The sequence below is a fragment of the Brachyhypopomus gauderio genome, unplaced genomic scaffold (assembly GCF_052324685.1).
Source record: "Brachyhypopomus gauderio isolate BG-103 unplaced genomic scaffold, BGAUD_0.2 sc61, whole genome shotgun sequence".
Lineage (NCBI taxonomy): Eukaryota > Metazoa > Chordata > Actinopteri > Gymnotiformes > Hypopomidae > Brachyhypopomus > Brachyhypopomus gauderio.
In genome coordinates this window covers 1808865-1824443 of record NW_027506882.1, presented here as the reverse complement: position 1 = coordinate 1824443, position 15579 = coordinate 1808865, and the positions used below count along the sequence as shown (strand labels likewise).

At 39.7% G+C, this 15579-nt stretch overlaps 1 protein-coding gene across 2 annotated transcripts; it reads right to left on the bottom strand.

Moving 5' to 3' along the window:
* Positions 1-321: 321 nt before the first annotated feature.
* On the bottom strand, positions 322-15354 carry LOC143489352 (uncharacterized). Of its 2 annotated transcripts, XM_076988313.1 has the most exons (11): positions 13353-15354; positions 11057-11712; positions 10904-10949; positions 10682-10771; positions 3037-3495; positions 2511-2556; positions 2381-2429; positions 1779-1857; positions 1507-1662; positions 1252-1344; positions 325-964 (listed from the first exon to the last, which is right to left on the bottom strand). In XM_076988313.1, exons 7-11 carry the CDS (start codon positions 2419-2421, stop codon positions 662-664), a joined length of 672 nt encoding a protein of 223 aa, XP_076844428.1. In that variant the 5' UTR covers positions 2422-2429; positions 2511-2556; positions 3037-3495; positions 10682-10771; positions 10904-10949; positions 11057-11712; positions 13353-15354; the 3' UTR covers positions 325-661. The 2 variants fall into 2 exon arrangements, with proteins under 2 accessions (XP_076844427.1, XP_076844428.1); XM_076988312.1 differs by lacking the exons at positions 3037-3495; positions 10682-10771; positions 10904-10949; positions 11057-11712; positions 13353-15354 and having other exon boundaries at positions 322-964; positions 1507-1701; positions 1788-1947; positions 2511-3003.
* Positions 15355-15579: the final 225 nt, after the last annotated feature.

Sequence of the window (15579 nt, the reverse complement as noted above, 5' to 3'; positions counted from 1 at the left end):
GGAAAGGGAATAAGGAAGAGCATGATCTGCCAAGAGCACCTGGCTACTTACAGGTAGGTTGACCAGGTAAGTACACTCAAAAAAATATTTAAGCCCAAGAGTTAAAATTTATGTATTTCAATTACATGTAAATTTTCCATTCAATTTTAATACATAAATACAATTTAAAAATAGCTTTAAAGTTTATGTTTCAAAATCACATTCAATAAGTATGAATAAATTAAATAACCTATAATTTTATGTACTTGTGGGATTTATGCAGGTCTTTTACATAAACCTTATGTATTGCAAGAGTTATTACTACTTGCTATATTCAAATAAAAATTACTTTGCACTCAATACAAACAGTTAAATTCAAAAACATTTATTTTTAAGCTTCAAATTGAACATTTAAAAGTCCAAACATACATTTAAATTTTTTTTCCATTGTCACTTCCCTGTCACTAATACTAGTATAATAATAACAATAATAATAGAAAAAAAGTAATAACATAACCTCATCAAATACACAAAAAAAATCTAATGGGCTTCCCGAGCACCAGCTACAATTCATTCCTAAAACTAGCTAATACAGACACAGAACTGTATGCATTTGGTAACATGCATATACTTGCCATGTATTTTTAAGGAATGTGTGAACAATGCAAGCTTATTGAAGCATCTAAATTTTGAGGGCTTGGACCTTTGGGGAAAGCTTTTTGCCATCTAAGTTCATCAGTACCTTCTGGAAAAATTCAAATGTGAATTTGTGCTCCGGAGGGTAGCTCAAGTTAAGTGAATAAACCAATCCCAACAGGATGGCACAGCCAAGCGAAATGCTTCCCAGGTTGCACAGCAGCGCAGTACCCTCGATAATCACTCCAATATCCTCAGGCTTCTCCACAGCATCAACGCCCTCTTTGTGGACATAAAGCCCCATTACGGTCAGTGCAGTCTCCCTCTTAGTATCCTCACTGTTGCAGTTCTAAGGTGAACAGAAGAAAGTAACATTTACATTTATGGCATATGGCAGACGCCCTTATCCAGAGCGACTTACATTTTAATCTAATTTTTATACAAGTGAGCAATTGAGGGTTAAGGGCCCCTTGCTCAGGGGCACCTCAGTCATGGCCTCAGGTCTGGGGATCGAACCCACGACCCTCCGGTCACAAAACCAGTTCCCTACCACCAGGCCATGACTGCCCAGTAACATTTCTTGACAATAGAAAATGCACACAAACAACGTTACACAGTGAAATAATATCTACTGACCAGGTACTCTTTCACAAGGCTGTCAACTTTCTCGTTCAGGTAAACACAAAGACTTTTCAGCACACAGTCTCGTCTGACACAGATGTAGTTACACTGCAATTAAAAAAAGGTAGGTATATGAATGTGGGAACATAAAGTTTGTGGCATATCAGTGACCAGTATGATATATTAAAGTATTTTAAGCTAAAATGATGACATCCAAAATTTCAATTAGGATTAAACTGGCTGTGAAAGAGAACACCATAATGTTCATACCTTTGCTGTTGGGGCCATAATGAACCTGATCATCTTCCCAGCAGCTCCTCCTCTGTTGCTGAATATTTTAATCAAGTTATCGGTGTATTTGTCCAGCTGTCCTAAAACCTCAGTTTGCAATGGCAAAGTTGTTATGCGCATGAATTCTGCATTCACCTGAAAGTAAAAAGGGAACAGAACAAAAATAAAGAAAACCTAACAAAAAAGAAAATATGTATAATTAGGAAAACTGACACTTTGCAGATGAAGTTTACAATATTACAGATACTTACTTCACTCACAGTAAACAAGGCAGGCCATCTGTTTTGGAAGTCAGAAACCAATGGTGAGTCCTGGACCACTTCCTGTCGCCTGTAAGAGAAAGTCTGGTGCATTTTTTCCCTGATCACGGCTGATTGCTACTTGAAGCTGTATTAGCCGTTTCAGTTTTGATATCTGTATCTGCAAAACAAGGAGCATCAACTATAGGACTGCCTGTTTCTTGTGATTCTACGTTGACTATGACATCGTCTAAAGTATGTGGATTATGTTTCCTGTTTTTGTGAGAGTGGAATGTGTTATAAATGTTAGTTTTAAACTCACATCCTTGAAACATACATGTCAGTTTCTTGTCTCCTTAAATGTTCATTCACATGACTGAAGTACTCTCTTTCATATGAAAGCTCATGTGCATGCACACAACTGACATGAAAATGTGGCTATGTGCACTGGTTTTGGACATACTTGAGTACTGTGTGAACGGTATATGTGCCTTAAAAGATAAAAGATACTCCATAATTTAAAAGTACAAGGACAATTACTGTATACACAAAGATACCTGAACCTGTTCCCATAATGCCCATGTTTTAGCTTAAAATGCTTTAATATTTCATACCTATTGGTCACAGATGTACCACACACCTTACACTCCCACATTTATATACCTAATAAAGAAAGATGGAGAGTGTTTAGGAGTGATTTAGAGGATTATATTTGAAAAATACCATGAGATTACCAATACTTACTGTAACTGAGAGGTTGCCCCACCGTTCTTAAAATTTCAGAAAATACCTTAAAAACAGTCAATATAAGAACAAGTTAGTAATAAGTGAGAAAGTCTGTCTCAGTTCAGTATAATTTTACCAACGGCTACATATCACACATTTTAATGCACAGCTAGCGCTTCTAAGCATCATGCCAGCAAGCTAGTTAGGAAGCTAATGCTAATGGCAATTTGAAAAGTTCGCCTACAGCTCATTTCACAATCCACAAACTGTTAGTGTGAATAATTTTGGACAAACTTTAATCTTAACATAACATAATATGTTTTACAAAAAAACGATTTACTTATTTTGTCTACTTTTGTAAGATCGCTAGTTAGTTGGCTAACTCGCTAGCATGATCGTATGATGATGATGAAGTATGAGACAGCTTTAAAATAGATCACAAAAAATATGTAACACATATTAACTGTATATAATTCACCAATACTCTTCAGAAAAAATATATAACAAAGGATAGAAGAAGATTGTAAAAATATAAAGAGCTTACCTGTTTCATATCCACCACATACGACATGTACAGACGCAAGCTGCTCGTTTTTGGCACGTTTCCGGATACCGTGCACATGCGCACTGCCCCCTATTGGATTTAGTGGAAAAACCTAATAGATTTTATGCAGGTCGTTTTAATTTGTATAATATTAATCAAAATCGTGTTGGTTCTAAGTAATTCAAATAAATAAAGTATAATTTTCAGATAATTAAATATGTTTTATGTAAAATATTTGTTTAAACTTTATGAGGGCCCTAAATCATTTTTTTGAGTGTAACCTCATTGATCCTTTCCTTGATGTATAAGGGCTAATATACCTGTGATAGAGCTTACTGTTATGAATTTCTTTCCGGACTCAAATCAATCCAGGATTGGACTGCAGGAAGCCCAGAGGTAGGCAGTTTTCATAGATACAGCGGGGGTTAGAATCCCATGGTGCACTTGGATGGGGTGAGCCTGGTGGAAGCATTCATATGCATAGTTTTGAGCATATGTGTCAGGGTATTTTATAGCAGGAGAAACTTACTTATGAGTAGGAATGTATAAAGCCTCTGTCATGGATCAGCCTTCCATAATACTCAGGTAATTAATACACCTCATTTTTTTATCTATGCAAAATACATATTTACTCAAGTTTTTGCTTAGCTTTCTGCATACAAAGGTGTAGAGCCTCCTGTATATAAAGGTGTAGAGTTCTCATTTGGAGAGCTTTCTGATAATCTGAGATGTTGATGCTGTCATCCAGCCACTTCTTGCATTCACTCAGGTTTGTTATGATGATGTAGCTGGGTCACTCCCTGTGGTTACTCTCTGGCCCTTTTAAACATGCTGAAGTGACATGCTAATCACTGGCACATCTACACCACATGCTCTACATACAAACTTGGTCTTGAGTCCCCTTGAGTCCTAGTCCTGCCTGTAGATGAACCAAAGTTAGATGGACTGATGCTGCCATGTCAGTGACAGCCCACCCCAGACCCACTGGAGTAACTGAGGCTTTCACATGTACACTGAATTGGCTTCTTGGACTAAATATACTATAACAAAGCTTGGACTGGTTGGATGTGGGGATCCTCCTTGAGTGTTGGCCCTCCCAAGGGTTCCTCCTTAATTCTGTCTAGGGAGTTTTCTTTGCCACTGTCACCTCTGGCTTGCTTATTAGGGACCTCAGCTCATAAATTGTAATCATACAGAATTTACTTAGACTTTCTGAGTTCTTATCTTATCAGCCCTGCATTGGCTCCCAGTAAAATTCCATATCAATTTTTAAATCCTTCTTATGGCGTCATTTCCGTGCCAAAACTAGGATGCGCAAAAACACATTTCGCGAGCGTAAAAATTCGACTCGCGAGCGTAAATATTCGACTCGCGAGCGTAAATGTGACAGTCGCGAGCACAGAAAGCTGAATTGCGGGAGCGTTTGTGTTAGTGCGCGCGCTCAAACTGTCTTTTTTCACGCTCAAGTTTTTTTTTTCCTTCTCGATTTTACAACGGTGCTTGCGCGACAAGCACATTCGCTTCGGATGTTTTTTGCGCGAGTTTTGACAAGGGGTGTTTTTGGCACTTTGGAGGCGGAGTCATGGGTGGTTTTGGCACTTTGGGGGTGGGCTCATGGGAGTTTCTTTCAGTGAATGCTATTGGCTGATGACTCCTGGTTTTGTGAATGACAGCACAGTACATAAAGTCTTTTCAGAAGATGGCGGAGCACGACGAGCGCAGACAGGCGAGTTAGCTACCTATCTAGGTTTGAAGTAAATTTGGGGTTGATTTAACTTATAAATACAATTTAATAGACAGTCTTAAAATTTTTTAATGTGCATGCATTCACTGATTTATGTAGTACCTATGATAATTTTACTAAAAGTGGATTTTTGTACTGAAGCATTACCATAAGTCGTTTGAAAAAGCGAGCTGGGTTAGTTAGCTATAACATGGAGTTCAGGATACAACCTTAATGTCATGTTGGTAACTAACATTACGAAGACCTTTTTTGTTAGCTATCACTAACAGCTTGTTTATTCTTCTAACTTAAACTAGTCGCAATTACAAAATGCAGCGAGGCACATCATTGGAATGCTGCAGTATGCCTTGGAGTTGCCATCTCAAAATGGTAAAGTAACCCAATATTACACGTTTCTGTTAGCCATCTAGTTCCATCTTTGCATAGCTAATTTCCACTTGGCTATTTTACTTTGGTATGGCGTCTGGTATATCCTAGTGATGCAGTTGTAGCTACACTTTTTGTAATTAATTTAAAACGAGTTCAGGATTTAGTTGTCTCCAGTGTCAGGTTTTGTAGCTACAACAGTTCATCTAGCTAGTGCTACCGTTAAAGCTGATCGTTTACACGGTACCGCAGGGGTGATAGAGGGAAAAATTCCTGAGCCTGAACTTTTTCTGAGTGCGGGGTGCGTGTGTGTGTGTATGTATGGAGTGTTAGTGTACCATATTTAGAATATTTAATAATTAATATTTAAATAAATTAATAATAAATAAGTCAGGTAATCATTATAGTGAAATAAAAAACTAATTTCTATTAATATTCTGAGAAAATGCTGTAACCTAAAGATTTAGATTAGACACAATATGTTAAAAACAGGCATGATTAATTATTTCTTCATTACTGTTAGTAAATTATAGGATACCAGACAACTCCAAGAAATTATGCAAATAAAGTTTAAAAGAATTACAAGTATTATGATTATAGTTAGTTTTTATATATAAAATTTAATAAATATTTTGTGTTGGTTTATTAGGACATACATTTTGTGCTTTTGTTCATGTATTACACCTTATGCCATAAGGCGGCCAGGATGAACCAGATCGTCTGACTACCTGTACCGGCTCAAAAAAAACACTTATATTTCTGATATAAATTTAACTTAATCAGAATAAAGATAAAATACTGAATTTATCTTGTATCTACCTCTGAAGCTCTTCCGATGTCTGAAATACAGGCGGTCCCCAGGTTACGACGTTGATCCGTCGTAAATCGATTTTCGGTGTAAATCGGAACATACGTATATACTGTACGTAAATAACGTACTATACGCAGTTATCCTATCCTAAAGCTAGCCTTTTGGCAAATACCTTTATCCATAGCTGCGTTTAACTAATCCTGACGCCGCGCACACCAAACACCAAGTTCCTTTTACGACGCAGAACCACTTAGGTCCAAACGAGGCTTTATACAGTAAATGGGAGATGTGTAGTAACCACGAAAAATCGTAACTTGGGAACCTCGTAAGGATCATATTTCAGCCTCAAAACAGATAGCATGCGCGCGTGTGTGGTTTATCATTATGATTTGACGGATTTTTTTTTCTCGCGGACGTGTCGGTACGCCGGAATTCCGGCGTGGCGCCTGAAAACTATCAGGCCTGGTACCACTACTAGGATGACTTATTAGGCTAATAATGTAGATGGAGCATCAGGGGAGCAGGCACCCCCAGGAACAAGGCGGCAGATAGGCCAGAGAACACCCCCGCCCGCTGTGTCTGCACCCCAAGCACCTCACGCAGCAGCGTGGATGAAAATATGGCCAGATCTGAATAACATGGAAGAAATTGAAAGCCAAGGATAAAAGTTTTTAATGTTTTTTTTTCTCATTTTGACATATCCAAAATATATGTTAATTAATAGTGATTGCATTTGCTATATTCCCCCATTATCCAGAGCATTTCCAGGTGTGTTTAAGAAGAGAACCTCAAATGTCAAGCCTCGAAAAAGGGCAGTGAAGTCAAAACACATACAGTTTTTTTTTATGGACAAAGTTATGGCTCATACGCCCAAGACTGTTGAGGAGATGGGCTTTCTCAAGGCTGGGCTGGGGAGAAGGACCATTGATGTTCCTGAAGATGCTGACCATTCAGAAGCAAGTATAAAATTTTAATTTTGGAGATTATTCATGTTATTCTGGGTATTCTTGTCATTGCTTATTCCAACAATTGACACACTAATTTCCCTTATTATTGACACACATTTGCCTAATTAAGTCATTTCTACTACGAGATTTGTTCTACTCCCAAATACTGTGGATGTATGTTGGAATATTTAGATTATTGATAGCAGAAGTATGGGAGGCATCGTGGTGTGGTGGTTAGCCTCACAGCAAGGCGGTCTGGGTCTCGGCCGTTCTGCGTGGAGTTTGCATGTTCTCCCTGTACCTGTGTGGGTTTTCTCCTCGTACTCCGGTTTCCTCCCACAGTCCAAATATGTGTGTCAGAGATGCTCACAAGTCATTTTTTGCAAATCCAAGTCAAGTCTCAAGTCTTTGACCTCAAGTCCAAGTCAAGTCTCAAGTCTTTGGTCTCAAGTCCAAGTCAAGTCTCAAGTCTCTGGTCTCAAGTCCAAGTCAAGTCTCAAGTCTTTGTTCTCAAGTCCAATCAAGTCCCAAATATTTGAGTGACACTGTAGTCGCAAATCACTGTATAGTTGTAATGGTCTGTTATGACACTTCTGATGTATAATGGCTTAAACTGGTAAATGAAGAAATACAATTTTTTTTAAAAGTGTGCACGCACACACAAATGTTTTCCAGATACATTTTGTATCCGTATTTTTCTCCAAAAAGTATTTTTCTAACAAAACTGACATTTTTCTGGATACAATATTCTCTTCTTTCAGTAGAACATCTGATATATTTTGTTCTAAAAGATAAAGGAGGGCTGTGAAATAAAAATCATCACATTTTTAACTATATATATGAAAGGTCTTAGCCTGGCTCGGTGAGGGCGCATTATGAGGCCTCCATGACTGAACACCAATATTGCAATATTGCTAATAACCTTTCAGGCAGTGACTAACCTTTCCGGTTGGGTTTTCAGGTGGTGAATAAAAGTAGATGTGGTGGAACCAGCGTCCTGTATTTTTATGCACACGCTGTAGTTTGCTGCTCTTCTATTTGCTACTTGTACTTGTTTTGTACCCAAAACATATTATGAATGGTGGAACAGAAGCGAGCGTTCTCACCAGCACCGCCATGATCGCGATGTTTTGCGGCGCGCGCAGCACCAGGTTCGCGCAAGGTGTGTGGAGTCGCGCGCAACGGTCACTTGCGAAATACTTGATGCGCTGCAACTGGCGCGAGGGTCCGCGCGCCGAAAATGTCAGCGGGAAGTAAAAAGCATTCAGACAGGCGGAGAAAATGTTGTCAAATGAAACACAAAAGAACATTACAAATAAAAGATTGTTCACGAGTATCAAATCACGAGTCCAAGTCGAGTCGCAAGTCTTTTGAATGCAAGTCTAAGTCAAGTCTGAAATCACTGTATATGCGACTTAAGTGCGACTCGAGTCCGAGTCCCAAACTCGAGTCCCTATCTCTGTGTGTTAGGTTTATCAGTCATTAAATTGCCCATACATGTAAGTGAGTGTGGGTGTGTTGGACATTAGGGCTGCGAATCTTTGGGAATCCCACGATTCGATTCAGAATCGATTCTTGGGGTCACGATTTGATTTTTTCCCGATTCTTTCAGATCCCAACGATTCGATTCAAAAACGATTATTTTCCGATTCAAAACTATTCTCAATTCAAAACGAGCTACTTCAGTCTGCTGGCATGAAAGCAGAGTACATTTATAAAGATATTATGATTGTAAAGGTTTTATCAACATATTGCAATAATGTAAACACACAAAGGTAAATCCAAGACAACATGTCTGTTTGAGGCTGACACTCAGAACACTACATTAAACTAATAAAACTGTAGTAAAGTTGGTAAAATTGGTAGGCTTAGGCTAGCTGCCAGAACTGGCCACTACTCAAAAATTTTATTATACAAAAATACTGCTCTTTCTGTAAAAACAACAAATTGCTTCGTACAAGAATTAGGCTTAGGCTAGCTGCCTATTTCTGAGAACATGCCACTTCCAGAAACAAAATTACACGTTTTTCCTTAACAAATCACAAAAATAAAAAATATATGAAAGTGCTTCCAAAAATAAAAGTGCTGTTACATTAATAAAATGGGTAGGCTTATGTTAGCTGCCAGAACTTCCACTTCACAGATGAAAAAAATATATATACCGTATTTTCTAAAACGCCACATATATCTACTGAACTGAATACATTAAACTTATCAGTTTGTGACGCTACAGATTATGTTGTTGATTTACGTTTCTATGCATAAATAAGAGCTAGACTTTAATTATCAATCACAGCAAACGGCATTATCTATGTCCAAAGACACAGTGGCTCAAGAGTGTTAATTATTTTAAATAAAATACACACTGGCTATACCGAAGTTCACCTCTGACCACGACTTCGTAGTGTTCCAGCAGTATTATGTCTAAATATCAAGTTAGGACAAAACTAGAGTGCTCAATGAACAATGATTTTTTTATTTTAACTATATTTTACCAGGAGTTATAATCACTGTAACTCCCGAATATCATCTGTAGCGACTTTATGCGTGTGCAAACGATCAAGCCCATTCTTACCCGGGCTGGGTTGATGGTAAAATCTAAAGTGTTTCCAAATGGTTGCTTTCAAAGACCGCGGAGCCGTTTGGACTTCATACTTTAGCGGCGCAACAACAAATACCGTACACTGCACAACCCTCTGTAGCTTTACTAGCATGCCTGCACATAGTCAAAGCTGTTTTCTTGTTTTGCCTAGCACTACGGTGGCTGAGAAGGCACACACGCACCTGGAAAAAAAAATAGATTTTTTAAAAATGAGAACCGATTCTGAATTGTTCAATGTTAGAAACGCAATTCGAGCTCGAATCAATTTTTTCCGGCACCCCTATTGGCCATGTGGTGGACGGGCGACCTGTCCATGGTGTACCTGCCTTCGCCTGTTGATGCTAGGATTGGCTCCATCCCCTGCAGAAGTACAAAACTTTTTATATGCAACTTGTTTTCACATTCAATCTCAGATTTCAGCACTCCTTACAGAATCCTTCCCCAAAATGGCTGCTTTGGATGGGGCCTGGTTGCTGTACAAAGCAGCTGGTAAGAAATTTTATTTGTTTGAAAGTTCAGTGACAATCTTGACTTAGCAGGTTGCTTTACAAGCAATTTATTTGGTGCTTCTTATCCATAATGACTTTTGGATTAAACAGGAGGCTCAGGGCAACGAAAGCTTAACGTTGTGTCACCTGAGGCAGAGGGCTATTCTGGTGCCCAACTGGCAACTGGCTATACGGGAAAGAGCTGCTATTATATTATGCCCATCCAGGGCAGCTTGGACACCAGCCCTTTGCCCTTCACAGCTGAAGAGTTCTCTAGGATGCCTAAGGCAAAGTGCAACAACTGTCAGATCCCTGTACCTGTGCAGCTGCTGTCACTTCATGTTAAAGATTGTCAGCAAACTGTCGACGTATGTACTACATGCAGTAGCTTTGCTCCTGTCAATATGCACCTATTCCTTTCTGATGGTTTTATAGGCATTAGTAATTGTGGCATTGACTTTTTATCTTGAACTGCCAGGTCTCTGACTCTGATTGTGAAGTTGCCTAGTGCTACAATGAACTAACTATGAATTGTCCAGTTTGTTCAGCATGGTATTTCACAACTTTTAGTTAGAAAAAAATGGAAAGACTAGCCAATTTGAACTATTTGAGCTTGTAATAATGCAACAAAAATCCTCATGTGTATGTAGCAACGGTTCAAATCTATTTAAACTGCACAAATATTACCTTGACGGTATGCCATGTCTTTGTCGCCTCCTTGAAAGCAGCAAATGCAGTGGATGCAAAGTTGTTGGTAGAAGCAGTCAGGCACATCACCTGTATTATTAAGTGAAGACAACCGGTCCTTTTAACAAAACAAGGATTCTAGTGTTCGTAGTACATAAATTATGGCATGAAGCCGTTTCTGTGAGAAGTACATTAGCAAACCAAGTGAAATTAAGAAATTACCTTCCTCGAATATCCATCCACTGCACCAAACAATACAACGTTGTACCTAGAAAACATTTTTGGAACCCAATGAACAAATCTAATTACTTACTACATGAGTAAAATGACGGTCTACTTACGTTTAGCCTTTTACTAACAATTAAAAGCACCAACCTGATAAGTTTGTGGTTTGTATCCACATGCCAAAGTGAAAGAGGTCCATTCACAGAATAAGTCCTACGCACGACGCATCCTAAGCCAGTTAGTCTCGTCAGGATGCCCAAAGAGTCCACACGGTGCATGGATGCAGCCACCCTCCTCCACACGGTGCATGGATGCAGCCACCCTCCTCCACTGGACATGGACACCCATGGACAGCAGCCTCCCCTTCACCATGCGGTAGCCGGCAGTTGGCATTTCTTGTTTAATGTTCTGTATTACACTGTCAAGCTCCTCGTCACTCATGCTGCTGTGCCTTTTCCGACAAAGACCAAACTCCTGCATTCGTCTAAATACTGTTCTTTAAATAAATACTGTTCTTTTTGACACTCCCATCATCTTAGAGATGCAGGGAACAGGCAGGTCAGTTTCCAAGAGCTCCTGCAATGTCTCTCTCTCAATGTCTAACCTAGGACGCCCTGTCTGACCAGGTACTGTGTCAATTGGCATATTTCTTCCACTATTACGTTCTATCTGGTCTGTCACTAGGGCTGGCCCTAACGACTATTTTTCTATCGATACGCTGTTGCGTACCGACAGTCATGCTGTCTACATTCTGATTAAGAACAGGGCTGCGCTCACGTTAGCCTAAATTCCAGCACTTTTCAAACCTGAAACACAAAGCAACATTAAAATTCGTCAGGTAAATGTTAATTCCCTTGTTTTTGAGGGGTGTTTATACTACCACATATCGTTTCAGACAACACTGCAACACTGCCACCGCCCCCCCCCCCCCCCACCCCCGCTCAACAACTTTCTTTCTGGTAGCCCTCCGCAATAATTGGTATCCAAGAAGTAGCTCCCAACTTCAAAAAGGTTGGTGACCCCTGGATTGGAGGATCATGCTCTCTGTCTGAGATTTTTATTATTATTATTTTTTACTGATGCTGGTCCAGCATGGCGCGTGCCAGTGATTATGCCTCGCGTGCCACAGGTTTGCCGACCCCTGCTGTAGACATTTGTGAAGCTCCTTTGGCTCCGCTGCAGCCGGCATTGTTCTTTTAAGTGAAAATGACCAATGACTGGAGACTCTCTGATGTCACGCGTTGAGGAAAAACATTTCTTTGAACGGATGCATTTTAGAAAGTAAAATGGAACATTAATAAAAATAAAAACAAAAAAATAAATATACAAAACTGATGCGTCGACTTAAAATATTGAAGTCGACCTATTTTCAGCGTCGACGTCATCGACTGTGTCGACCAATCGCCGCAGCCCTATCTGTCACAAGCGTTAATAGTTCCTGCAAGGCATGTAATATGTCTGTAGGCACATCAATGTGTCTGGAAAGGGCATTACAAAGATACAATTCCTTCCTACATTTAAACTCCATATAATCTAGGGCAGTCATGGCCTGGTGGTTAGGGAACTGGTCTTGTGACCGGAGGGTCGTGGATTTGATTCTCAGACCTGAGGCCATGACTGAGGTGCCCCTGAGCAAGGCCCTTAACCCTCCATTGCTCACTTGTATAAAAAAAAATGAGATAAAAATGTAAGTCGCTCTGGATAAGGGCGTCTGCCAAATGCCATAAATGTAAATGTAATCTAAATCCAGGTTTACAAGGTTCTCTTGTAAATGCCCATTTCAATTTAGAGAGCAACCTGGTGAGAATCTGCCTGCTTAAAATGTCCTGCAAAGACATAGGAAATCTACATTAGGAAAATTAATACTCAGTTAGCATAATAAAAAGCTTAAGAACATACTAAGCCACTACCAGCTGTTAGTTTAAAGATTACTATTGTTAGAGCAGATTAGCTGTAGTTATGGTATGATTAAGTGAGTTGAATTCAATGAATGCCAATTCAAAAAGCCTACCAAAACTGTTTGCAATAAGACCACTGGTTAAAAATATCATTGTCCTTTAAGCGCTTTCAACAGCTGCTGTGTATGAAACATAATATACAAATAACCTTGGCTCGCCCTGCAACAGTAACAGGTATTTGGTTTCTAATCCATTTAATATGTGCTCTCTAGCGCAAGCTAACAAAAAGTTAATGTTACCAACATGACATTAAGGTATATCCTGAACTCCATGTTATAGCTAACTAACCCAGCTCACTTTTTCAAACGACTTATGGTAACGCTTCAGTAGCCTACTAAAATCCACTTTTAGTAAAATTATCATAGGTACTACATAAACCAGTGAATGCACGCGCATTAAAAAAAAATGTGAAGACTGTCTATTGAATTGTATTTATAAATTAAATCAACCCCAAATTTACTTCAAACCTAGATAGGTAGCTAACTCACCTGTCTGCGCTCGTCGTGCTCCGCCATCTTCTGAAAAGACTTTATGTACTGTGCTGTCACTCACAAAACCAGGAGTCATCAGCCAATAGCATTCACTGAAAGAAACTCCCATGAGCCCGCCCCCAAAGTGCCAAAACCACCCATGACTCCGCCTCCAAAGTGCCAAAAACACCCCTTGTCAAAACTCGCGCAAAAAACATCCGAAGCGAATGTGCTTGTCGCGCAAGCAACGTTGTAAAATCGAGAAGGAAAAAAACACTTGAGCATGAAAAAAGACAGTTTGAGCGCGCGCACTAACAGAAACGCTCCCGCAATTCAGCTTTCTGTGCTCGAGACTGTCACATTTACGCTCGCGAGTCGAATATTTACGCTCGCGAAATGTGTTTTTGCGCGTCCTAGTTTTGGCACGGAAATGACCAAAAGTTTAAAAGTATTATCGGCTCGCTAGGCTTGTAAACAAACCGCGCAGCACGAAGATGTATCAGTGTGTCGCCCTCAGAGCTGATGAGGTAACCGGGCCACGACACACACCGTTAGTGCAGGTGAGAGCGGACCGGCTGGGGAGACGCATGAAACCAGGCAAAGAGCCGTAGGTTGGCCACTCCTGAGTTAGAGGGTGTCACAATAATTGGAAGAAGAGGAAAACTTGGCTTGACCAACAGTGTTACGAACACAGCTCGAAAAGATCTGAGTGTTGTGGGGCACCTTATAACTTCCACCGCCTTCCAAAGAAGAGGACATGCGTCTAAGGCTGAAGGCGCTACATTTAAAATATCCACCCAAACGTCCATACGTCTGCTCTTATCATTTTGTGGAGGGGAAACCAACACCAGATCATCCTTATCCCGAGAAATGGCTCGGTTATGAAGCTCCGATTAAGCAAACGCGTCGGGTGCTTGTGAGGCTATCAGATAAGTAACTATTTTATAATCAGTGGCCACATCTTTTCCTTGCATTCATTTTGTAATTTTAAGTAATTAAGTAAAGAAGTAAATAGACAAGAATGCCTATTTTATGAAAAAAATCATTAAAATATAGTAGTGTACACTAATGCGAAAATAGCTGACCGGAAGTTCTAACACAAAGGCGGAAGAAACACACACTTGAAAGTGGGCGTGGCGAAATACGGTGAATATAGCACTTCACAGGCTTGTTCCTGATTACCTCCAAGAACTTAATTCCTATTATGGTCCCCGATGTCTACTAAGATCACAGGATGCTGGCTTCTTATTACCGTAGTTAAAATAATTAATAAGGTAAAAGCAGGGGGAAGAGCCTTTTCTTATAAGATCCCCCAACAATGGAATTACCTTCCAGAATGTGTCTGGGACTCTGACACAGTTTCAATCTTTAAGTCTATTTTGAAAACGTACTTATTTATTTTAGCATTTGGTACTTACAGTAATATAATACCTTAGATAAAGGTACAGATCCAGAGGTTCATGGGCGAAGGGTTTTATGTTAAACTGAGGCGCTGGTGCTGTCATCCTGTCACTGCATGTGATCACATGTGGTTGACAGAGTAGTGAATGGATGCCAATATCTGCTCCCAGATGCTCCCAAGTCTGTGTAACCTTTTGGTTCTTTTATCTAGGCCATAATAATTTAATCCCACATATAGTCCCATACAGAGCTAATTGTGCCTCTTTATTATTTCCCAAATGGCTGCCCACCTACCCGAGAAGTACTGACAGGCAGAGAGACGAGGATTTCCTGCTATTCCTGATTCCTGCTATCCACCCTGGGGCAGCCACCACATGCCTAACCAGATATGACAAAGGATCATCCCACTACCCTGGACCCTCTCACCAACCTGAATTCCCCCCTGCTATGGCTGTATCTCCATGGCCCTGAACTACTATTACTGAACATCAAGAAGTCTAGTACTAATAAGATTTTTAAAAAAAAGAATTACATAGAGAACATATATATTATATAAATACACACAAAAATTAAAGTTATTAAAATTATTTATCATTCCCATCACTTCTTTGTTTATGTATCAAAGTCTCCCCCCAAGTCTTGATTCCTCTCAACTTTCTTCCTCATGCTCTTAGGGAGTTTTTCCTTGGCTTGCTCACTGAGCGCTTGGACTTTTAACAACTATTTAAATAAATTTTTATTTGATTTGATTCTGCATTGACTCTGTCGTCTTGTCCATTGGCCTGTGGATGATAACCAGAAAATACCTACTGCTTAAGAACAATACTGGAGAAGCTGTGGGTGG